Consider the following 25217-nt stretch of genomic DNA (forward strand, 5'->3'; position numbering starts at 1 on the left):
ATGTCTAATGATGAAAGCTAAGTATTATAAATGATATGTTTTCCAAAAAAAAATTAAGAATGCAATGTTCACCAAAATAATATTTTTAATCGTACATATTCTTAATCAAACAAGCGTTTATGAAGAACGCGAGCATAGCAAGCTACCCATGCGCCAGTGACAACGCACACCGCGGTTTTGGTTTTCTAGCTTCGGTACGAGCCCTTTTGTGTGTTGGTATTTTGATCCATCGTACCAGCGCACCAAGCCAAGCAAAACCGAGGAACAAGTGAACCGCGTGTGCCGCACGGTGCAGGGAAGCTAGCCATTCAGCTTCTAAGAAAGTGACAAGAGTCAGAGATAGCTTTTTTTACAACCACACCACTACATACTCAATCGCAAGTACCTTAGGTAGAAAGCCATTGGCGTCGCCAGCATTGAAAACTTTGAAAACGATATAAACGATGAAAGCTTGGAAAGCTCCTATTGGAATCCAATGAACCCTTTTAAATAAGATTACGAAAATGAAGTCTACATTTAGGCGATTTTAGGAGCGCACGGGAAACAAATTGATTGTAGCCGGATGAATGTCCTATGTCACAAAAGTTTTTGCATAAACATTGGACAGTTATGCAAAAACGGACACGGCAAAAGAAACCGAAAAGCTACGATATCTTACATGTTGTAGGAAACATCGGTGGACAAGCTACTACAAAACGAGTATAAGTCGAGCCACAAAATATATGCGCCAGTATTCGAAGCTCAACTTGACAACTATTCGAATTGGCGAAAAAGCGTCGAAAATCGATGCAGTGTGATTTTTTTTTTGCGATTTTTCCGATTAAAATTCATGCTGAATCGACATATTTACGAAGACGGATATGACGTCCAGCCATAAAGTAAAACCTACACCTTTTTTTAGTAAGAAAGGCAAAAAAGTGTTTTTAAGTTTCGAAAAAAAAACTGGGTAATTTGTTTGCATTTGATAAGTACTTTACCGAATTTAATGCTGGAAAGAAAAGTAGTTTTTTTAAGCTTAGGAAATTTCCAACTTTTTTTTCTCTGGACTATGAAAATCGGGTAATAAATTTCTTAGAAATATAAATTTACATTAAAATTAAAATAGATTCAAATATATAGAATCAAGCTGAACTTTTTGAGAATTTCGGCATAAAGATAATTTTGATTTTTTTAACATTGGAAATGCATGGACAAAACTTCATCCAAACCAATAATTTAAATTTATGAACCGCGGAAATAGTTTTGGGCTTCTTAATAATGAAAAATGTAGTGTTATTACTACGCGTTATTTTGTGAAATTTTCATTATTTAATACACAAATTTCTATTGAAGTGCTTTTTTTTGCCTTTTGCAGATTACGAAAATTTTAGTATTTTCCAACAAAAAATTCTTTTGAAAACAATTGAGAACTTATATTATTGAATTTGCTACATTTTCATGAAACATCTTCTTGTAACAAACTATCAAAGTCTGAGAAAACTTTGCTCGAATAAGTTCATTTAAATTAGTGGATTTAACCAATGTATTTTATCACGTTTCTGGCCCCCCTACCAACCTTTAATATTTTTTTTCAAAAATTTACAGTTACGGTAGCCTAACTGTATTGATTTATAAAGCATTTTGTATTATTCATATCTCATATCCTTTAGCATGAACGTAGCTGTGAAACAAAAAAAAATTAAATTTGATCTGTGGGAGGGAATTAAATCTAGCAATTTTTGAGAAAGTCACTTTTTATTTTTCCGAAATTGGGCATACTGAACCAAAACTGATACTTTTATCAAGGAACATGTTTTGAAAAACTGTTCTCAATATTGCGATTGTTTCAAAAATGTTTTAAAGATGTCATGGTGTAAAATGGGAAAGGATTGAAAAAATATTATTGGGTTATTAACAGTTTTTAAATGAAAATATCAATGTTTTGTTTAATGGTCGAATTTGTATTCTGTCAATATGTTTTTGTATTTTCATAACATATGGTACAGTGAAAAGATTTTGATTTGGTCGCCATGGTTCTCACTGCATTGATTTAGTTGTAATTTTATTGAATTCTAGAAATCCGGAAAATGTTGTTTGGAAACTTTATGGTTAAAGGTTAACTATTGATCAAATATGCAACTTATAGTCTTCGTGAGAAATTTGCTGAATATCAATATGAACACATCGATTTTCAGCGACTTTTCTAAAGAAATAACGTCATGATTCGAATTCACGGACGCTTCGAAACCCGGAAACATCATCTTGTTTTATCAATTATTTGGATATAAGTTCGCATTATGAATGTCAAAACTGTGTTATTTGATGAATTCCAACATCAACTTTCATTTAAAGTTTGTTTGAACGATGTAGTTAATGCCAAAACAATAAAATAAAATAAAATTATAAGTTTACCAAAAATGCGAAACAATTCACTTGAAATATTTCATAGGCGTTCGAAGCACCGGGAAAGCAAAGCAGAAATTTATGGTTTCGATTTCCTTAATTTTAACAAATTTTTATATAAACAATCAATTGTTAACAACTTATTTGAGACCTAAAGAATGCCATTCACTAACATTTCAGTCCAAATTTGTGCGATTCATAAGTGTCCGGAATTCGAAGCAAAAGTGGCCGGATTTCGAATGAGTATCAGTATCCGGGATTCAAAGCACAACAAGTCATTTTAATTTTAAAATTCTGCTGAAAAACTGTTAGAAAATACATATTTTGCATGCATTTTCTTGAAACTGACTGTTTATGCTACGCCCTGATGATTTTTCTACATTTCCAAATGTGTACTTAAAGTGTAATTTACTGATTTTTTTTTAATTTTTATATAATTTTTTTTACAGTTTTTTTTCTAAATTTCAAGCAAAATACATTGTTTTTTACCGTCTTGCATTTCGCCACTTTGTTTTGAAAATTAAGTTTGAACATTATTATTGTTTCTAGACAACGAGAATATTTTTCCAATGCACAGCAAAAAATCCGATGGTTAAATCGCATGCAAAAGCCTTCGTCAAAAAAGACACTCATTATTACACACTGCGTGTACAATTTTTGTATACACAAAAAAAAAGTTGCAACCGACAGGATTCAAACCCAGCACCATCAGTAGGGACTGGCGCCTCATTCCGCTCGGCCATAAAACCGATGAATAGTGTAAAGGATAAACGCAAATATGAGCTTGACATTTCGGTCAAGTAGGTTTCCCATACTGTTCTGCCCATAATTGAAAATCAAGTATTCCGAGAAAAACGCGTTTTAGTGTTTGTGACAAAATCTCCGTCAAGGCAATTTCCCATAAGAGTGGCATATTAGCCGTTTGGTTTTTCGCATCGGCAGCCAAGTCTAAACACTATTTTAGTGAAATTCAAGTTCCAGCAGATGCGTTGGAACATCCTCTATCACCTGGTGCTAATATCTCGTTTTTGCCAAAAGTGGATATTAGCCGTTTTTTCAATGGTGGGCAGTGTTGAGCTACTTATTTGGGGGTGTAATATTACATAGAATTTCATAAAATAATATTTCACACCCAGACCTTTTACACGCAACTGGATTACTATTTTTATTGCTGTGTGCCATAACATTGATTGCCTTACTCTTCAATAAAAAAAATAGTAAAAACCTCATGCAGTTACTTTTCCCGTCACGTTCCTCAAGTATAAACCTAGATTTTGATACCAGAGCGTGTGATAGATATCTTTTGCCACCCACTGCAAAAACATTCCAAGTGCAAAATGTCACGTCGGCACCAGACAAAATAAAAGCCTCGAAATTTCTCATCTTTTTCTCAAGAAGCAAAGCTTTCTCTCAAAGTTTTTACTTTTATTTTCCTGCCTTTTTTTTTGCTCAAGTGTGTGAATGAAAAAATAATGAAATAACGTCATGATTTGAAATCCGGACACTTAGTAGCATATCATTTTTGTTATAGCTGGCAAAAAATCATGTAATAAGTTGGAAATGTAGAAATATCGTCAGGATGTAGTATTAACAGTCAGTTTCAAGAAAATGCATGCAAAATATGTCTTTTCAAACATTTTTTCATCAGAATTTCAAATTTAAGATGACTTGTTGTGCTTCGAATCCCGGACACTGATAAAAGTTGATTCGAAATCCGGACACTTTTGCTTCGAATTCCGGACACTCGATTTTACTTATGAATCGCACAAATTTGGACTGAAATGTTAGTGAATGGCATTCTTTAGGTCTCAAATAAGCTGTTTACATCAAAACAATCGATAGTTTATATAAAAATTTGCTAGAATTTAAGGAAATCGTAACCATAAATTTCTGCTTTGCCTTCCCAGTGCTTCGAACGCCTATGAAATATTTCAAGTGAAATGTTTCGCATTTTTGGTAAACTTATAATTTTATTGTATTTAATTGTTTTGGCATTAACTACAGCGTTCAAGCAAACTTTAAATGAAAGTTGATGTTGGAGTTCATCAAATAACACAGTTTTGACATTCGTAATGCGAACTTATATCCAAATAATTGATAAAACAAGATGAAGTGTCCGGGTTTCGAAGCGTCCGGGAATTCGAATCATGACGTTAACCAAACGCACGCTCCCATATGTGTGCGAGTGTTTGTGTGTGCGTACACGATATTTTGATCAAATTTATTACTTGCTCGCTGCTTGGTTTGTTTGTTTTCGTTCGCTCTGGTGGGGAAATATAATATTTGCGAATGCGCCCCCGAAAAGGGGGTTGGTAGGGAGGGGCGTGGAGCTTTTTCGAAGCTGGATTTGTTCGCCAAACTCCCCCGTGTGTGTGGTTTTTTGTATGAGTGTGTGTGTGTGCGAAAGTTTATTGATGCCCGTGCGTCCTTTGGATGATGGAAAGCTCCATGCCGAGTTTTCACACATATTCTCACGCGGCAGGGAAGCGAGCAATTGCCTTATAAGCTGCTAGTTAGGGTGAATTGTTGTAATCTTGGTTTGCAATTTTTTAAATGCAAAATAATAATTAATTATAAAAAAGTTTGTGAGTGGCTCAGTCAGTAACTATGTTTTGTTTAATTCATTAATCTTCAACTATTATGACACAATAACCTTTGAAATATCAGGGAGTTAAAAATTTCCAATTTTAAAGCATTTTTGAAAAATTACCTGAATATTTTTTCCCCGGTTACCAAAACAGGGATTGGGACTTTATTTACACTTTGCATTAAGGCATGAGCGGCCACCATTGCTGTGAAGTGGAAGGCAAAGCCAAAGCATTTGAAAGAACATTGATTGAACGAAGAGCTTCCAGCAATCTCCCAACGTGCGTGCACATCAGGGGGTGGGGGGGGGGAAGTAATCATCAAATATTGCGCTTTACACGTTGAACCACCCCCTCCCCCTAAATTTGGTGCGCAGATATTTGTGGGTGAGAGCAAAAAGGGAAGGAGGCATTCATTACACGAGTGTTTGTGTTTGTGGCTCACACACGCTGGGAAAGCGCTCAAGTTTTGCGATTGGTCTTTTTTATTTCGTTGTGCGGTATTTATTCCAACAAAGTTTTACCACCTTCTTATTGATTACATTTGGCTTTGATTTGTGGACCAACGAATCCGTCATGTACAGATCCCGTGGGACGCAGCGAGAGGGAAGTTCAACGACTGCAAACAGTCGTCACCCCGAAGCGATCGGGGAAATTGAATTTGGATTTTCCGATGATTGGATAAACCATTCTGAGTAAAGTCAAACCTTGGATCGCAAATATTTGAAACGAACTTCTAAGAATAGAAATTAAAATGTATGTAAGAACAACATACATTATACATTATTCATTACACATTCCTTGAGCTATTGTTGAACATATTTTAACACATTTTTTACAATTCCGATTCGTTTTTTGTATTTTAGACATTAACATGGTCCTTCCAAACATTAAGAAGAGCAATCTAACGTCTCAAACAGATCAGCAAATTAAAGCAATAATTGATCATAAATCAGGTTGTAAATATTATTTTATAAACATAATGAGGTTTGACAATCATTTACTTATAAATATTTTTTAAATTGCACTTTTCTATGAAACACCATGCCAACAAAAAAATGCACCAATTTGTCTCTCTAACAACCCAAAATTATTTATAAGGGTAGGCGTGGCTGAATGGTTACGCTGTTCGCTTTGTAAGTGGAAGGTCTGGGTTCGATTCCCATCTGCTCCTATCGAGAAATTATGGAAAGAAGGAATTCTTGAATATAAACGAAAAATTCGTTAGCTCGCGGCGGGGTTCAATCCCCCGTCCTTTGGGTCAGCAAACAATATGCTATCACCAGACCATCGAGCCTTAGTTGACTAGAAGGATTAAGAATGCTATAAGCAGGGCTGTGGAGTCGGAGTCGGAGTCGGAGCCGGAGTAGGTGGAGTCGGGTCTTTTTGGGGACCTGGAGTCGGAGTCGTCAAAACACGAACAGCTGGAGTCGGAGTCGGAGTCGGAGCCGAAGATTTCTGATAACCCGGAGTCGGAGTCGGAGCCGGAGTTATCTTAAATTCAAATATGTTTTTTATTGTTCAGTATTTCCTATAGAACAGCTTAATTTACAAAAAATCTTATATTTTTAATTGATTTATCAGATGCCATTATGTTTTTGAAGCTTTTAATTGTGATTGAAAAGCTCTAATTGTGTTATTACACTGTAATCACTATAAGATAACCTCTTACCCAAGTATGTAGTATCATAATTTAAAAAATTATAAAAAAATATTGGTTATGTAATTGATTCTTGAATGCTTCCTTGTGCCCTTTCAATTCAAATTTTACCAAATTTCATCCAGTTATTTCTGAAAAAAGTACACACACAGTCATCTTTTACCCCGATAGCATATGTCTTGGAAGTTTTAAGTTAAATCATTTTTTAGGAAAAAATTACGAGGTACATAAAAAGATTAAAAATAGTAATCACTGTTTTTGCAAATCGAAAAAAATCACTGACAGTTTAACTTTTGTAACAAATAATCAACGATAATAACAATCTCTTACTTGAAACTCAACATGCGCATTTTGTTTATAACTGAGTACAAGACAAGGTCGGCTGAGAGAGAGCACGCGTTTTCGGGACCGGGTCTTGATCGTCGTGAAAATTAGTTTGTTTAAAGTCTTTTTTTCGCGGATTTTGTCCAATTTTTTTACAAAACGTCGTGAAACGTGATGGTTCTTACGTGTAACACGAATTCTGGCGGATAAGTGGTGGTTTTAATGTGGAGTTTGTGAAATTGACGCTCTTGAACGCCGGCCATCGGAGGGCGTTTTTTCTGGCCATTTCCTGGAAGTTTAGTCTAGCATCTGGACCGATTGCTTGCTGCTGAGTGCAGGAAAAGGCATTGTGAACGTAATTGTAGCAGCAGGAAAAGCGAAATTATTGAAAAATAATGCAAAAGTGTGATTTTGTGAAAATTTCGGCAAAATTCAATATGGCGGTCATGCCAAGAAAAAATCAGTCCATGAAGTGCTAGGAAGAGCGGGAGCGTGTTGAAGGAGGAGAGTGAGAAAATGGCTTCATGAGAAATGAGAGTCAGAGAACATGCCTACAGTTAATGAATGAAAGAAAGATATGCTGTGTGTGTGTGTGTGTGCAACCAACCAAACGGGACCACGCGGTCGCTTCTTACAAATTGAATTGTTTCCATATATTTTCGATTTCCATGCTATACATGCAAATAACTCGCATAGGCATTTGGTGGGTGTTAGCTCTGCCGAGCTTCGGTGACCCATTTCTACGTAGGCTAGCCGTACGCGAGGTACCTCAGCTTGAACCGACAAGCCCCGCTCTAAAGAACGTTTGCATCAATCAGATACAAACGTTATTCAGAACTTCCGATTTCTTATCTGTGGACAAGAAATCAGCGCGTATTTAGTAAGCAGATGTTTTATATATAAGTTTGTTTTGAATGGATGTCTTAATTGGTGTGAGCGAATGTTAGAATATTAGTGAGAGGGTTTTTTTGTTTTATAAAAGGAACGTGCTCACCGAATAATGATATCTTCAAGACCAGCTTCATTTGAATTTCTGGAGTTGCCCGTTTTGTTGTTAAACTTGCGAACCGCTGAACCTCCATCGATAAACTTGAAACAGCCAACCGTATCACGATTTGTAGCTGTGATTGATGACGTTGCCAATTGGTCTTCCCTTTGTCCGGAAGTGTAGTGTACCGGTTGAAGATCGCCATCTGCTGATAAGTTGCTGCTGCTGGAAAATCCTGACCGTGAAGATTTCTCCCGTTGGAATCCGGGAATCAGCTTTGATTTCTGCAACAGGCTCGAGCTGACACCATATTTTTTTTTGGAAAATCAAGAATGTTGTACTTCTATTTTTTCGCTGGAAATCACTTCCCCCTGACCGCTTTTCCTTGACCACCAACTTTTCCACCGGATATCACCATAATGTAAATTTTTGGAAGAAAATTCACCGATTTTTTTAAATACGAGAAAAAAAACGTGGAGTGAAATTTACAAACGTCAACACGCGCGCACGGCTTGCTTCGATCCAATGAATGAAAGAAAGATATGCTGCACCCAAAAAAATTAAGAATAGTGTGCGTGTGGTTAAACGGAGAAGAGAGGGAGAGTTTACTCAAGTGTGTTTGTGTTAGTGGCTGTGTGGCGCTGCCAGCCTCAAAGTTTTCAAGCCAGGGTGACGTCTTAAAAAGATGATTGATTATGGTTGTGTTAATGCTGACTTCGAGTATGCTAGATGATAGGTGTGCAAGACGTTGCGTCGTTGCTGATCTGCCGATGACGTCACTTCCCTTCCTTGTGCCGCACTACTAAGATGGTGGCGCATGCGGGGTCGCAACGATGGATTTGGTTCGAACATGACAAATTCGGTGAGCCCGTTCTGGATCAGTGTTTGTATTAGTAAATTTATGTAGAGTGAATGCGATTGGCTGAATGTGTTTCACAAAAATAGATCTTTTGACCATATTTTTTTTGTTGGGGAGCATTCTTTTATTACGTAACGCAGTTTGAAGGTAGAAGAGCTCATAGGCTGTGTTACGATCCGCCCTTTTGTTTATTTGTATGGAAAGGGGAGGGGTTGTCAAAATTCAAATTTTAGCGTTACGTAATAAAAAACGCTTCCTTAGACAACAGAGTACAGTTAAAGTAACAAGGTTGGTTTCATTTAAAATTTGAGTTAAACATTTTTGCATAGTATACCCAAGAAGAATCTTATATACTGTAAAGTTAAAATCGTTCTAATTTTGACAGGCTCGCGAGCTTGCCATTCTTTTCGTTTTGGTTTAATATTTAGTTATTTAATAATTCAGTTTTTATTCGTGAGGATCGTCACCAGAGTGAATGACAATATTTTTATAACTTTTTCCAAAATTGCGTAAGTTAAAGTGAAACGTGTTATGGCCTATCTACAATCACTTAGCTTAGAAAATTTCACTTAGCTTAGGAATTTGAATCAATGGAAATGAAGCCGAGCTTCTACAATGGAAAAGTAATCAAATTAGAAACTGACGTATGGTTTGAAAAATTTCAAAATCTACGGTAAGTTGACGTTTCAATATCAAAGGTAAACAAACAACTGCATAGCAACGTATATCAGCCCAGCAAAATTTCTAAGTTGATTGTGGATGACGGCCGTAAGTTGCGTACTTTCCTAAGTAACTACTTTACTTAGATGTTCTAAGCTAAGTGATTGTAGATAGCCCATTACTATTCAGATGATGCGTATGAAGTTGGGTTGTTAGCCTTTAGGCAGGCAAATGGTTTATGATGTTAAAGGTTTTTTCGCAATTTTCAAACCCGTGTGTTATAGGAGGTTCTGAAAGGATTCACAGTTGCAGTATTAGTTGGGAAAACTGGAAGTTGCTGATAGATCTTCAAATTGAGGGAGGATCAATGTGACTTTGAAATGTGTGTGTGTGTGTGTGTGTGTGTGTGTGTGGATGTGTGCGAGTGAGTGGTTGTGTTTTGTCTTTATATTTTTCATTTAACAATGCTGTAGTTATTGTATTAATTAAAAAATATTAAATATGCTGATTAATCCCATGACACAAAAAAAAACAAATATTAACTAAGTATGCTTTTTGAATCGGTCGTTTTAATTTAACTTCTAACTCTTACATTTAAATCCAACAAATAAATAATTAATTAATGTTTACTCCGCATCGCTGTAAGAGTTTAAAATCAAGATCCCAATTATGGGCTAAATCAATTACAACCTCGAATTTCGCTCAAACACATCCAAATTTTAATGAAAATATAAACTATTCTTTACTCTTACAGTCGGTAGCTTGAGTTTAAAAGTAGACATATTAAAACTGTGTTTAATCAGCATTGCTTTTACCTGAGAAAATAATGGTTCGTTTAGTACAACAGTCAATATAATCATGCACGGCTTCGTCGCGTTGTGTCAGCCGTGGCTTTAAATCGAATATATATAAATCATGCATCTGTAATACTGTACAATCATCTGTATAAGTCTAATAATCAAAAAACTAACTCTTCTTGATTCGCCCGCAATACCTTTCAGGGTATATCCTAGGGTTCTACCTCTCCTACTAACATTGAGTCCAAAACCTCCCTACAAACATCTATACCACTAAGGTGACGTAGGGGTCCCTGCGCACTTTAGATAGGTGTTTACTAACATTCCTTCATTTCCCCGAGGATAGCTTGGACCCGGCGTGGACCCCCTTATGCCCTGGGCTGTATTACACACTCATCAAAAGATGAAGACATGGTATCTCCCGTGTTGGATTATTGTTCCGGATGAGGGTCTAACACAACCAGACCAAACAGTGGGATAAGCGTTGTGGAGCCTTCCGGTGGTGGGGCGTCCTCCAAATGCTAATGCTAATGCTAACTGAGTACAAGACAATCAAAGTGTGGCATTTAAAATAATTGGAACTAACAAAAAATATCAAAAGAAGTTGCAACAAATTTTGAAATAATCATTGATTGTTGATGTTGATGTTGATTTTAGGTAAACTATTTTGATATTGTTGCTATTTATCGTTGAACAAATCTCAAGAATTCAGTACAAAAATGAACTAATAAAAAAATGTATAGAACACAATATAGGATTTTAATTTGTTTTTCAAATATTATTTTATTAATTTCAAAATCAAAATATTATCAACTGGTACGAATTTTCTCATACTGTATGTCCCACGCCAATATGACGGAAGGTGATAATAATTGCATATCAACGTACCTTAAAAAAATTAAATATGTGTGACCTAGAAAATATTTTACTTGTGGATATTTGTTTTTTATTATATTTTAAGTTTTTTCAAATATTTTGATGGAGGCGCAAGATCATTCATAAAGCTTCGTTTTAGGTGAAGATTCACGAAGTATCGTGCGCCTCCTTTTTAAAGTATATAAAAATTTAAAATTAAAATAAATTAAAAATTTCCAGGGTTAAATATTTCCCAAGTCACAGATATTTGAAAAGGACGTCTTAAGCGTCCTTTCCACGAAGAAATTGTTTAGATACATTGATTTGCAATAATAATCTCCTTCAGCCATGGCGTGATGTCCATGTACGTCTTAAAAAAAAAAAACAAAAAAAAATGTTTCGTATAAAATTGTCATTTAAAAAACAAGGTGCCTGTCACTGTGCTTCTTACAAATGTCAGCCTGAAAGTGAGCAAATTGAATTTTAATGTTCAATAGATCATTAAGGCCAGGTTTCTTTTAGTTATTCATTCAAAAATAACAATTAAATATTTAAATTTATTAGCTTTGAGAAAAAAAATTTCAAATTTGAGGTTAAGCAAATAAATCCAAATTTACTTACAAAACTGTTCTTCTCAAAATGCCTCTAAAACTGAAGATATTTTTTGATTTCTGTTTCCATAACATATAAAAATTGTAACCTAGAAACTTTTTTCCGTTTATTTACTTTACTTTACTTTTACTTAACTGTTTTTACTTGAGAAAAACATGACGCTTAGAGAGTATTTAAACAATCCTTTTTATCAATGTTTTAAAAATAATTAACTAATAATAGTTAACTAACTTTTGAAATATTTAAAAATATGTGGAGTCGGAGTCGGAGTCGGAGCCAACCATTTGTTGAAAGCTGGAGTCGGAGTCGGAGTCGGAGTCGGCTAGAGTTGGTAGGCCGGAGTCGGAGTCGGAGTTTGAGCCAACCATTTGTTGAAAGCCGGAGCCGGAGTCGGAGTCGGAGTCGGCTAATCTGAGAAAGCCGGAGTCGGAGTCGGAGTCGTTTGAAATGTGACCCGACTCCGCAGCCCTGGCTATAAGAATCCAAGAAACTGGATTGGAATCTGTGAACCTAAGAATAGGACAATGCAAATATTGAGTGCTAAGTTTAATTCAAGAACTTTACTGGTTGCATACTCGTTAGGCGAATATTGAACTTTCAACACGACCAGAATTCACCACAAAAAGCTTGGTGAACCGAATTGCAAAGCTTTCAAGATGAATTTAAGAACATACGAAGAATAAAGGACTATAAATAACTTTGACCGGCCACATCACTTACCACGGTGAATCCTGGCTTCATACCCATCTTACTAACCCCCTCAAATCTCAAGTGATACTTTGTCGGAGACGCAGCCGATTTAAGTATCGGACTAAAATTCCCATCCACTTCCCCGTGTCTTACCACCGGTCGTGGCCGGCGCTGTGATTGACTAGCATGATAGGGACATTTGAAAGCTGCGAAGTGGTGATGATGGTTCCTTCTTTCACCTGTGGTCCACGGAGCAATTCTTGGAGGTCCTGCACAGCAAAAAGTTTCTGTGTAAAATCGCATGCAAAGCATGCACATCACCTTTGTGAGAAAAAGCATGTAATATTGTATGAGAAAACGTGTACACAAAAAGCATGTACCGAAGAAAAAAAAATCAGGTCTGCTCACCCCAAAAATAACATCAATCCAGCGAGAGTCATATTTAGATTACCAAGTTCGCGCCCCAAGCCACCCAGCTATCTCGCCGCTAAGAAAATAGTCGGATCAATGCCAATGTAACAGTAGGTTTTCCGTACGTCGTAATCTGAATATGACTCTCGCCGGATTGATGTTATTTTTGGGGTGAGCAGACCTGATTTTTTTTCTTCGGTACATGCTTTTTGTGTACACGTTTTCTCATACAATATTACATTCTTTTTCTCACAAAGGTGATGTGCATGCTTTTGCATGCGATTTTACCATCGGATTTTTTGCTGTGTGGTCAATAACAGAGTAGCAACTACGGGTAGACACCAATGCTATGCTATGCTATGCAAACAACCCAAAATTATAAATATCTTATAGAGAATAAATGTTGTTGGCGTAACATATTTTTTTTACAATATTCATTTTTAAGTAATATTTTTTATTGAAAAGGTACAAATTTAATGTAAAATTGTTGCTCCTCAGCTTCATTCGTGGTCAAAAACTATTAAAAATAATAATTTTCACATTCAAACCATTTTGTTTAAAATTTTGAAAAATATTTTTTTTCTCAGGTTTCACTTTTTTCCGATTCCTAAATTCAAAGCATAAATACCAAAAAAAATCACAAGATACCGATTTTTTCGAAAGTTATTATTTTTTATAATTGAGCATCGGAAATAGATTTAATTTGTTTTTTTTTTTTTATTGGGCTCAAACTTTGTGGAAGCATTTGTGTCCGTGTCCCTATTTTTTCTGAATAGTCTTCATCAATTACTACAACGAAGCAAGATTTTGCATGCTTTTTCTTTTTTGATAGAGTTTTTTTCACAAAATACCGTGTTTTTCGGAAGTGCTCATTTTTTCATAATTTGCAACATGGGGATAAAACTATTTAAAATTTTGTATCCAGTTCACTGTTTTAAAGTTTTTTTTTTTTCATAGAATTACTAAAGTTTTCACAAAATACCGCATTTTCTTGAAAATATTTTTTTTATGTTATGTGTATCAAACGATTAGAAATTTTGAATTAATTTTCACTTTTTTAGTGGTTTATAAAAAAACTAAATTTTTCAAAATGACCTTATTTTGGAAATACATCTTGTTTCAATGCAGCATTTTGAGTTTTTATACATATATTCATTTTTTTTTGGTAGCCTATCTTTAAACTAGTATAATCACTCAAAAACCAATTTCTCATGTAACTTTATTCAAAATTAAGAGTTCAATCTTGTAATAAACGCTTAAAAAAGGGTTGAAAAAATTACGAAAACAAAAACACAACACAAGAAAAGTTAATGTAATGAGATTTTGTAATATGCGCATTATAATGCTGCATTCAATTTTTGAAGATTTAATTGCGTTTCAAAGTAACCAGCTATTGACTTTTGATTGCAACTTCCGATTTTGAACAAATACTGAGGTACGGCCTAGAAATTGATATTCTCATGAAAATTAATTGAATGCTTTATTTTTGTATCAATGGCGGTCAGACGACAATTCTTTCCCAAAAAAAGGAAAAACCAAATTAATGGATCCTCTTAATTGACTTTTTCCATCTCGTTAAATATGGTGACCGGTTCCTGCATGTGAATGTGCGAGTGTATGTGTGTGTAATTTCATTTGTTGTAGTTGACAAAAGAGAAACGGCAAGGAACAACGGCGACCGGAAGAAAAACGAGAGCAATTATGAGTTTCAATCATCGGGATTGATAATTAATTTTGTCCTCTTACTCCAGCTGATCTCGCTTTCTCGCTCTTTCTCCCCCTCCATTTCAGAGCAAAAATTTCCCGCAGACTCACACCCACTCGCGGGCTCACATTTTCCGAAAATTGTTTTCCGATGGCAAAGGTTGCAAAAGCTCTCCCGTTCGGTTAAAATTTAATTAAAATAAATGGAAAGTGCTGCAGCTCCCAAAAGCATCTCACATTTCCTGGCTCGTTGACGATGTTTACTACACCAAGCGCAACTGTAGTTGTGTGCTGCACACACATGCACACACAAACACGCAAGCCAAGTGGGTGCTTGAGTAAAGCTCAAGCTTCAATTTGGGCTGGGTGAAGGTGCGAAGAAGGGGAGAAGCTTTTCGACGAATGTGTGTATGTGTGTGTGTGTGCGCAGTTCGTTATGATAATGCTGTTTGAAGTTATCATACTAACGAGCTGCGACTACAAATAAAACCCGGTAAATGAATGGAAATTAATTAACGGCAGAGCGGCGTGTGGCGCCAGCTGAATGGGGCTCTTATAGTGCGAGAGTGTTTGTGTGTGATGCTGAATCAAATTATGCCAAACTTCAATTGGAGGCTCGAATGGATACTCGGCAAAAAAGGGAAGTAAATTAATTCGACTTTTGTGTTTTTCACATAATTTGCAACATTGAACTTTTGTTTCAGCTTTGGCAAGACATGGCACACCAATTATGCAGGAAATGATTAAACGTTAATATCTCTTTTTACTGAAAATGCAATAAATATCAATTTGTTGTTGATTTCGATGTATTTTAAAACTGATAGTAAAAAAACAACTTAAACAATTTAAAAAAACAAAAAAACAAAAAACAAAAAACAAAAAACAAAAAACAAAAAACAAAAAACAAAAAACAAAAAACAAAAAACAAAAAACAAAAAACAAAAAACAAAAAACAAAAAACAAAAAACAAAAAACAAAAAACAAAAAACAAAAAACAAAAAACAAAAAACAAAAAACAAAAAACAAAAAACAAAAAACAAAAAACAAAAAACAAAAAACAAAAAACAAAAAACAAAAAACAAAAAACAAAAAACAAAAAACAAAAAACAAAAAACAAAAAACAAAAAACAAAAAACAAAAAACAAAAAACAAAAAACAAAAAACAAAAAACAAAAAACAAAAAACAAAAAACAAAAAACAAAAAACAAAAAAACAAAAAACAAAAAACAAAAAACAAAAAAACAAAAAACAAAAAACAAAAAACAAAAAACAAAAAACAAAAAACAAAAAACAAAAAACAAAAAAACAAAAAACAAAAAACAAAAAACAAAAAACAAAAAACAAAAAACAAAAAACCAAAAACAAAAAACAAAAAACAAAAAACAAAAAACAAAAAACAAAAAACAAAAAACAAAAAACAAAAAACAAAAAACAAAAAACAAAAAACAAAAAACAAAAAACAAAAAACAAAAAACAAAAAACAAAAAACAAAAAACAAAAAACAAAAAACAAAAAACAAAAAAAACAAAAAACAAAAAACAAAAAACAAAAAACAAAAAACAAAAAACAAAAAACAAAAAACAAAAAACAAAAAACAAAAAACAAAAAACAAAAAACAAAAAACAAAAAACAAAAAACAAAAAACAAAAAACAAAAAACAAAAAACAAAAAACAAAAAACAAAAAACAAAAAACAAAAAACAAAAAACAAAAAACAAAAAACAAAAAACAAAAAACAAAAAACAAAAAAACAAAAAACAAAAAACAAAAAACAAAAAACAAAAAACAAAAAACAAAAAACAAAAAACAAAAAACAAAAAACAAAAAACAAAAAACAAAAAACAAAAAACAAAAAACAAAAAACAAAAAACAAAAAACAAAAAACAAAAAACAAAAAACAAAAAACAAAAAACAAAAAACAAAAAACAAAAAACAAAAAACAAAAAACAAAAAACAAAAAACAAAAAACAAAAAACAAAAAACAAAAAACAAAAAACAAAAAACAAAAAACAAAAAACATAAAACATAAAACATAAAACAAAACAACAAAACACAAAAAACAAAAAAAATGCTTGAATTTTTTTTAAATATTGCTTTTTGACGATTTCTATGCCTTCAAATAGATTCACCTTGGTCATTACGCCATTTTTCAAAAGTCCAATGGCAGCAGCACCAATTGACTTGCATCCCAGGAGATCAGCCGTGTGCTGCCTTTCTGGAATTGCACAAACAGTGCAACTTGAACTCCTGCCAACGTGGAATTTAATCATGAAATGGTTCCGCATCGAAATCGACTCTGGCGGGGTTTTTCTGCCACCGGGTAGTGGTGCCAATGAAACTGAAATCCTTTCGAAAATTCCATTCCATCCGCATAATAAATAATTGTCGGTTGCCTTTTGTCAAACCAGGGTTGGTTGGTGTGTGTGTGTGTGTGTGTTTGGGACCTCTATCGTGAGCAAACTACTGCAAATAGCAAACATACACACACAGTAAAGTTGTTGATTTTTAATTCACCCGGGGCAATCGCCGGATGACCGACGACACAGTTTATCCCCTTAGAAGCTTACTGAAAGTCATTGGCGTTCGAGATACTTTGACATTGTTCATGATTTTCGGTCCATTAAACTTAATGTGTGATTCTTTGGCGTCAATTTGTTGTTGATTATTTAGAGTTTTTTTTTAAAAAAAGGGTCATATAAGCTATTGTCTTTCATATAATTATATGTCCTTTTCAAACAAAAAAAAAAAAACTCTGGATTTGTTGTCACTGTTGTCACAATCACTGAACTGAACTGAACTGAACTGAACTGAACTGAACTGAACTGAACTGAACTGAACTGAACTGAACTGAACTGAACTGAACTGAACTGAACTGAACTGAACTGAACTGAACTGAACTGAACTGAACTGAACTGAACTGAACTGAACTGAGCTGAACTGAACTGAACTGAACTGAACTGAACTGAACTGAACTGAACTGAACTGAGCTGAACTGAACTGAACTGAACTGAACTGAACTGAACTGAACTGAACTGAGCTGAACTGAACTGAGGTTTAAACCATATTTCATGCTCCGCCACTGCGTTGGTTGAATATTTTCCGATAACTCCCCATTTCAATTGCTCAGTTTTCCCTCCGTTTGAGGTTTTCCCCACTAATCTTTTCTGTTTGTTTTTCTCAATTTCCCTCCACAGTAAACGGCTCCCAACGTGAGGCCTCCAAACAACAGCAGCAGCAACAACAGTCCCAGTCCCAATCCCAGTCCCAGTCCCAGCAGCAGCAGCAGTCATTCCAGCAAACGACAGCCAAGGACGCGGCCGGCCAAGTCAACATGCTCGCCAGCAGCAGCAGTAGTCGAGGTGGCGTAGAACCGACTGACGCCGCCCGGACCGGGCCGTACTTTGATCTGTCGGCGTCGAAAAATGTGACCGCGCTGCTCGGCAAAACGGCCTATCTCAACTGCCGAGTGAAAAATTTGGGCAACAAAACGGTGAGTGCCAATTGGCCGGTGCCAATTTCAGGGGGATTTTATTTCACTCTATTTTTTTGTTGTTGTCAGCTGATACGGAAAAGAGAGGGGAGCGGGGAAAACACGAAAAACAAACGGGGAAAACACGAAAAACTATCCACTCATTTCCATACTTTTTTCCCCCGCGAATTGTTTGTTTGTTTGCTGAAAATAGGACATTCGGGAAATGAACGATAGGGAAAAAAAATCCTGGTAAAAATCCCTATCAGCATGCAAACATGGACTGCGCAAAAACGATGAAATGCTCCCACCACTATATACTTCGACAATATCGATTTCGGGAAGGTTTAGTGCTGACGGTTTTTTTTTGTTCTAGAATTTTTCACTAACTGCGCCCCTAGGCTGAAACGAAAGGTTCCGAGCCTTCCGAGAAGTTTCATCGGAGCAGAAATTTACGTCGTTATCATGCGTTGGCCTAATGGCTATTGCAGTGAACTATGAATTTAGGAATGTATGGCCCAATAACTCGCGAATATGATGCGTTTTGGTTCCGATAAACGGAAGACGAGTTCGTTTCGATCGAAAATCATGCAGACAATAGAAAACGAGCAGTGATAAAGTTATTAGGAGGAATATTTTCGTGTGTTTTTGAAATTTTGGAGAGCGTAATATTTGAACAGCCCTATTTCTGCAGGCAAAACTAAACAATGCCCAAAATTTGACTTAATGAATTCGATCTCCTAGAATCACCATATCAGGGCACGGTGGTGTAGTGGTAAGCGAGGTTGCCTCTCTCCCCTGTTGGACTAGGTTCGATCCCAGAAGTTCCCGGTGGCATTTTTCGAGATGAGATTTGTCTAATCACGCCTTTCGTCGGATGGGAAAGTAAATGTTTGTCCCGGCCTAACCTAGAGGTCAGGTCGTTAGCCCAATCCTGGTGGAGGAGTCAACTCCCTGAGTCCTGTCTCTGTAGGGTCACTGGTCGGCAGTTGGACTCACAATCCAAAGGTCGTCAATTCGAATCCCGGGGTGTAAAAAGAGGTTTGTTTAGTCTCACCGTTTCAAACCTTCGGACATCTAGTTGCGAGTTGGAATCTCGCAATAGAGAACGCCAATGCAATGCTGTAGAGAAAACAATTTGATTTAAAGTGATTCCACGTCAAACAGAAAGAATCCAAATTAAAAGTGATCCGATTTGGCTCATACTTGGCATGGGAAGCCCTTAGCCAAATGAAAAGTCCTGTATTATTTTGTGTGCTCCTTCCGAAACAGGGTGGCCCAAAAAATGGCATTTATTGACGATTTTCGCAAAAAAAAAGTTTTTCATAAAATCGTATATCTACAGAACGGCTAACACAATTTTGACGGTACTTTATTTCAGAAACTGAGTGTGATCGTAGTAGCGTAGTAGGTTATAACAGGAATGAGTTAAATATCCAAGAATTTTGAAAATTGGCAACATTTTTCCACTAAAATTGACATAACATTACTGTAAATGGAAAAATATCATACTTTCTTCTGCATAACTGTTCTTCATATTATTTGAAACAATGCTACAACATTGATTTTTGCATTCAGTATAACACAGGGGTGACCAAAGTATGGCCCGCGTTGTGATGTTTTCTGGCCCGCGGACCAATTTTGAAAGATCATATATGGGTCATTCCATCTGAAGCGGAACAGCACTTGAAAGTTACCATCTCCGATTCTGCCCAAATTTGGCAGAGCTGTTGAGATTATCAAAACATGCAAAAATCCCGAATTTCATCCAAATCGGACCACCCCCTCCATTTTTGTACCCTCCCAAAAAATCGACTTTTTGGCGATTTTTGAGCGAAACCCCTATCTTCAAACGACGATAACTCAGGAACCACAAATCTTAGAGGGTCGGTCTTAGACTCAATTTTGAAGGAAATTGGACGTAGAATCCATTTCTGTGATCAAAATTTAGATTGAAATATGTTTTCTACCTGTATTGCGCAATTGAAAACATTAAATGGCCGTATCTCAAAACACCCCTTTTTATTTTTTTAATTTGACCTCACCATCGTATTCCCCGTACGATTTTACATAAGAATCACTTATCGACAGAAAGGAATATGTTTCGTTCCAGAGATATCGAATTTTAAAGTTTTGAGTATTTGAGATTACCTAAATTAGCTACACTCGCCGCCTCTGCTAGAAGCACTAAGTCGTGCTGATGAATAATTACTACCTGGTGTTCTGTAAGATGAATTATTTTTATAATTTTATACGATTTTGAGATAATCAATACCTTGAACAATCTATTTTTTGTTTAAGGAATATTTATTGGGTAATTTTCAATGCACTGATCTTCATGATCTCAATGTAATTAAACCTTATTAAGTAAAATTTGAACTTTGAATATTTATTTGCAAATGCTACAGAGTTTTGACAATACAATTTTCAAAAAACTATCATTTTTCTATTATTTTTATATTTTTCCTAATTCCTCATTTCTTCCCACTTTATCAAATTATTTCTTTTATTTGAAGTGAGAACAAATGTAGAGCTGGCTGTGGTAGATGAAATAACTCTCATGGGGTCTAGAGCTATTGCCATGTGCGGTAGCGAAATAGTGCCATTCAGCAAAAACCCCAAAATCTGCCTTACGGTTTGAAAGGTTGATCATATTAAACCGATTTTTATATTGTGAGCCAGTTTCATCTGAATAATTGATGATTTTTTTCAATTCTGTTACATGTGGACAGCAGCTTTATCGTCTTTCAAGATTTCTAAATGATTGACAAACAAAAAAAAAGATTATTGTTCGGACGGTGTCGAAATCAACACAACTGAATTTGATCTTAATCAAATAATAAATCAGATTAATCTTTGTGATTTACTTACATTTTTCAGTTTTATACTTTCCAGAAATCCTCCTCCTTAATCATGCTTCACGAGAGTTTTATTCATGTTAATTCATAATTTTTAACACGATAATGTATCGTACACTTTTTCTTAAGTGTTACTTACAAGATCAATTGCAATTTCCTGCTAGCTCTGTGGGAATTCCATTCTTGGGCTATCCATTGGGCTAGCACACAAATTCACTGTATACTATTTTTTTATTTAAGATTATACAGCAGTTTCCTACAGTGGTGTACATTCAATATTTGCCTATTTTGCTAATAATTATTTGGGATGAAATCTTATTTCAATAAACGCAGGTAGCAGTTATTGTTCAGCACGACTTAGTGCTTCTAGCAGAGGCGGCGAGTGTAGCTAATTTAGGTAATCTCAAATACTCAAAACTTTAAAATTCGATATCTCTGGAACGAAACATATTCCTTTCTGTCGATAAGTGATTCTTATGTAAAATCGTACGGGGAATACGATGGTGAGGTCAAATTAAAAAAATAAATAGGGCTGTTTTGAGATACGACCATTTAAAGTTTGCAATTGCGCAATACAGGTAGAAAACATATTTCAAGCTAAATTTTGATCACGGAAATGGATTCTACGTCCAATTTCCTTCAAAATTGAGTCTAAGACCGACCCTCTAAGATTTGTGGTTCCTGAGTTATCGTCGTTTGAAGAGGGGTTTCGCTCAAAAATCGCCAAAAAGTCGATTTTTTGGGAGGGTACAAAAATGGAGGGGGTGGTCCGATTTGGATGAAATTCGGGATTTTTGCATGTTTTGATAGTCTCAACAGCTCTGCCAAATTTGAGCAGAATCGGAGATGGTAATTTTCAAATTTGCATTTTTTCTTGCACACTTCAGGTGGAATGACCCATATAATGACCCTTTGATCCATCTGCAAAATAATTTTAAAATTCTGGAAAAATTAGATTGAGTATAAGCTTTTTTGTGAACCTTTATATTTTTGTTTATATTTAAGAAATTGTTTATCCATGTTTTCATTCCAACCAAGGTTGTTAAAATATCAAACTATCAGTTCTCAGCGACTACAATTATCATGCCTAAATACTCAGTTTTAAAACGTAAAACTAAAGTAGGAAAGTATAAAAATAGCATAAACACATATTACGCACCATTTTCTAATGGGCTTCGCCTCAAACTTATTTTGCACTCAGAAACCTTCCACCTCGGGATTCGAACTCATGATATTTGGATTATGAATCTATTTGGCTAACATCTGAATCAGGCATACTAAAATTCATTCAAATTTTATTGAAATTTGAGAAATAATTGCTGAAAACCCCTTTTGCGACGATTTATCATTATTGTCGCCTCTTTTAAAAAATTAAAATACAAAAATTTTCAAAGGTTGTGTCACCCATTAATAATTTTTTTAAATATTGATCATAATTTTGGTGAAAACACAAGTTGGTTCCATTAAATACATTCTTTTCGTTTTATTTATATTTAAGAAATACGATCGTCTTCAGCCAAAAAATGTTCAACCGGCCCTCGATTTTGACCAGTCCGTTGAATATCAATTTGTTGCAAAAATATTTGCATCGGCCTATCTTAATTTCAATGTTGGTTAAGGCATGTAAATTGCAATCCAAAGGTTACGGTTGATATGGGCTTGATTTCAATAAATTGAACCAACTGATAGAAGCTTTTTTAAACAAAACTTTTGGAAAAATGTCAAAAATTGGAATTAAAAAAAATTTTAGCTGATAATTTTATTTTCAGTTTTATAAATTGTGACAACTTAAATTTTTTTTTTTTCAAATTAACATTTTTTTACATTTGGCCCGCAAGCTTGTTCGAGCTTCAAATTTGGCCCGCTATTTAAAACCCCCCTGGTGAAACAGGTTATTAACTAGAACAAATTGAAAATATTTTTTAATATCAATTTACACCACTCGATGACTCTGGGGCTCAAGCTATGGATCGATTCGTGGTGTGCTGTGCTAGGAATATATTTTGGGAACTACGAAATGATATTTTGATGAATATTTACATCACTATCCTGAGTTACACCGAGATTTTGAACGTTTTTTTAGGTTTTAGGTGATATATTGGGTTTTTTAAATTTAAAATCGAGATAAAATCAGTTTTCACCGACAGAATATTTTGGGAATCGATTTTTCTAACAGTCCCCCGACCACTTCGAAGTGCCTGTAAAATCAATCGTGTTCTTTGATAGTATTTTTTTCGAAAAGTTGAGCTAATTTTGTATAAGAATAACCCTTTGATCAATTGTTGTGTCTCGTGCATTGCTAGAATCAGAAATTTTTTCTAAAAAAAAACACACATTTTAATGATAAGTAACAGTATCCGTTTCTTTTTTTTTAATCGAAAATACCCTACAAAGTTTTTTTTAAAGTGTTAAAAGATGCGTATTTCAATTACATACGATAATATCATACCCAAAAAAGTAGTAACATTATCTAATCTAATATAATTTAACACAAACGCAGCCAGTCCGATGAAAGCATGCTGGAAAGTCTTGTGATTAGATTACGCCCCAAGCACTTTTCTTGTCAATATTAATAATTACAGTAAATCCGAGAGCACCCAAAAATGTAAAGCAAAGATTAAAGCGGCCAGCCCTACTGCTTTGTGTTTACCGCAGAGAGGATTCTGTGAACGGTTCACATTTCACAGAATCTACAGGGGAGGAAGGATGCGTGGACATACCGTTCCAAACGCTCCGAATCAGTATTGCATAATCGAATATGTGAAATTAGCATGACAATACTTTTTTACATTTTTGTGACACTAAGAATTTTACAATTATAAATTTATTATGAGTATTCTTTTTTTTTGGAAATGTTTTTTTCTTGAATAAATTTTTGGTCGTATGAAATTTTTTCTCATACAAAACATGAAATTTGTTATTGCAACCTATGTACTTCAGAAAACCTAACTAAATTTTGTTGAACAAAATGATAATAATTTAGAAAAATGTTTTTGAAAATAGAACAAATGTTATTAACAAATGCACATTCTGACCGAGCCACGTAGCCTAGTGGTAACGCTTCCGCTTAGTAAGCGGTAGATCGGGGTTCAAATCCCGGCTCGGACCAAACACAACTGGTGATCGTTTCTCTTTTGGATTCGATTGCTTAGCAAAGGGAAGGTAGTGCATCGTCATAAACTGGACCTTATCACGACACCTTAGAGAGGCGGACCTTAAGTTGAGAATGAAATTGCCACTGAATCCGCTTTGTAAATGCCGGCCCCGATACTCTTCAAGGGTGTTCCCCTCAAGAACTGGAAAGATTTACTTTTACTTTTTTACTTAACACATTCTCTTTCAGCACTACACGGATAGATATCTGTAAAAGCTAATCCGGTAACTCTATGTTGGCGAATTTGTAAACATAGAGCTGTTTTAAAAATCGTGAACATTTTTCTCGATTTCGCTGTAAATGGTTGTTCAAAATCGAAATGATTTTTGACGATTTTAGGAACACTTCTATGTTTTCAAATTCGACAACATTGAGTTGCCGGGCTAGCTTACAGGATTTATATCCGTGTAGTTTTTATTGTATTTTTTTTTATGTTTCACCTACAATTATAATGAACGATTCGCCCGAAACCATTTCAGAAAAAAATTAATGTTGGTCACCTCTGCTCTAACTCTAATGATGCTCACTTTGGTCTCCTAAAACAAATCGAAAAATCTAAAATATTTAATGTCAGACATTGTAACAGAAACTTTATTGTTGAAATTTCATCCAAATCTAATGGTCATGTTCATTTTTTACCGGTCGTTTTGTTTAGTGCCGCATCACCGAATGAATTTTCACCTGTGCAAAATTCTAAGCACGAATTGTTCATTGTCAATTTTTAAATGTTTCTTATTCATGAAATTTGTAATTGAATATTTCGCTCGCCGGACCAATTAGATGATTTTTAAACATGTAGAATTTATAGCAACTACCTGCCAGTTTAATTTTTATTTCTCAAAATTACATCAACCTCAAACAAGCAAACTCGAAAACTCCAAACTACACTGCTTCAATATCAGTTCCTGGAAATGCACTCGCCTGCGATACATAATGAATGCTTCCCTGCCAAAACAAGATAATTACAGTCAAATGGAAATTTAACCCCCTCCCGTCCACAAGCGGAAATCATGTTCGGAAGCATTATTTTTCCGTTACTCCCCAAAGCCAGTTGATGTTGCCGAGCTCATAATGCCAGTTCATTTCGGATCATGTTTATAATTACAAGCAATTGTGTGGTTGTGGAAGTCCCCGCGATGTAAATGACCAACATTAATAAGTAATCGGCAGGGGGAGGAAGTCGGGAATGACCCCCTAGAACCCACGTGCA

The 25217-nt window shown here is 35.0% G+C and overlaps 1 protein-coding gene across 2 annotated transcripts in view; it reads left to right on the forward strand.

Moving 5' to 3' along the window:
- The window catches only part of LOC120426607 (zwei Ig domain protein zig-8-like), a 772331-nt gene that overhangs the window by 620972 nt on the left and 126142 nt on the right, over nucleotides 1–25217 (forward strand). For both annotated transcript variants that reach the window (XM_052710389.1, XM_052710390.1), the window contains exon 3: nucleotides 17721–18016. In XM_052710389.1, the coding sequence (XP_052566349.1) occupies nucleotides 17721–18016 (296 nt within the window). The remainder of the gene's footprint in view (nucleotides 1–17720; nucleotides 18017–25217) is intronic.

The sequence above is a fragment of the Culex pipiens genome, chromosome 3 (genome assembly GCF_016801865.2).
Source record: "Culex pipiens pallens isolate TS chromosome 3, TS_CPP_V2, whole genome shotgun sequence".
Lineage (NCBI taxonomy): Eukaryota > Metazoa > Arthropoda > Insecta > Diptera > Culicidae > Culex > Culex pipiens.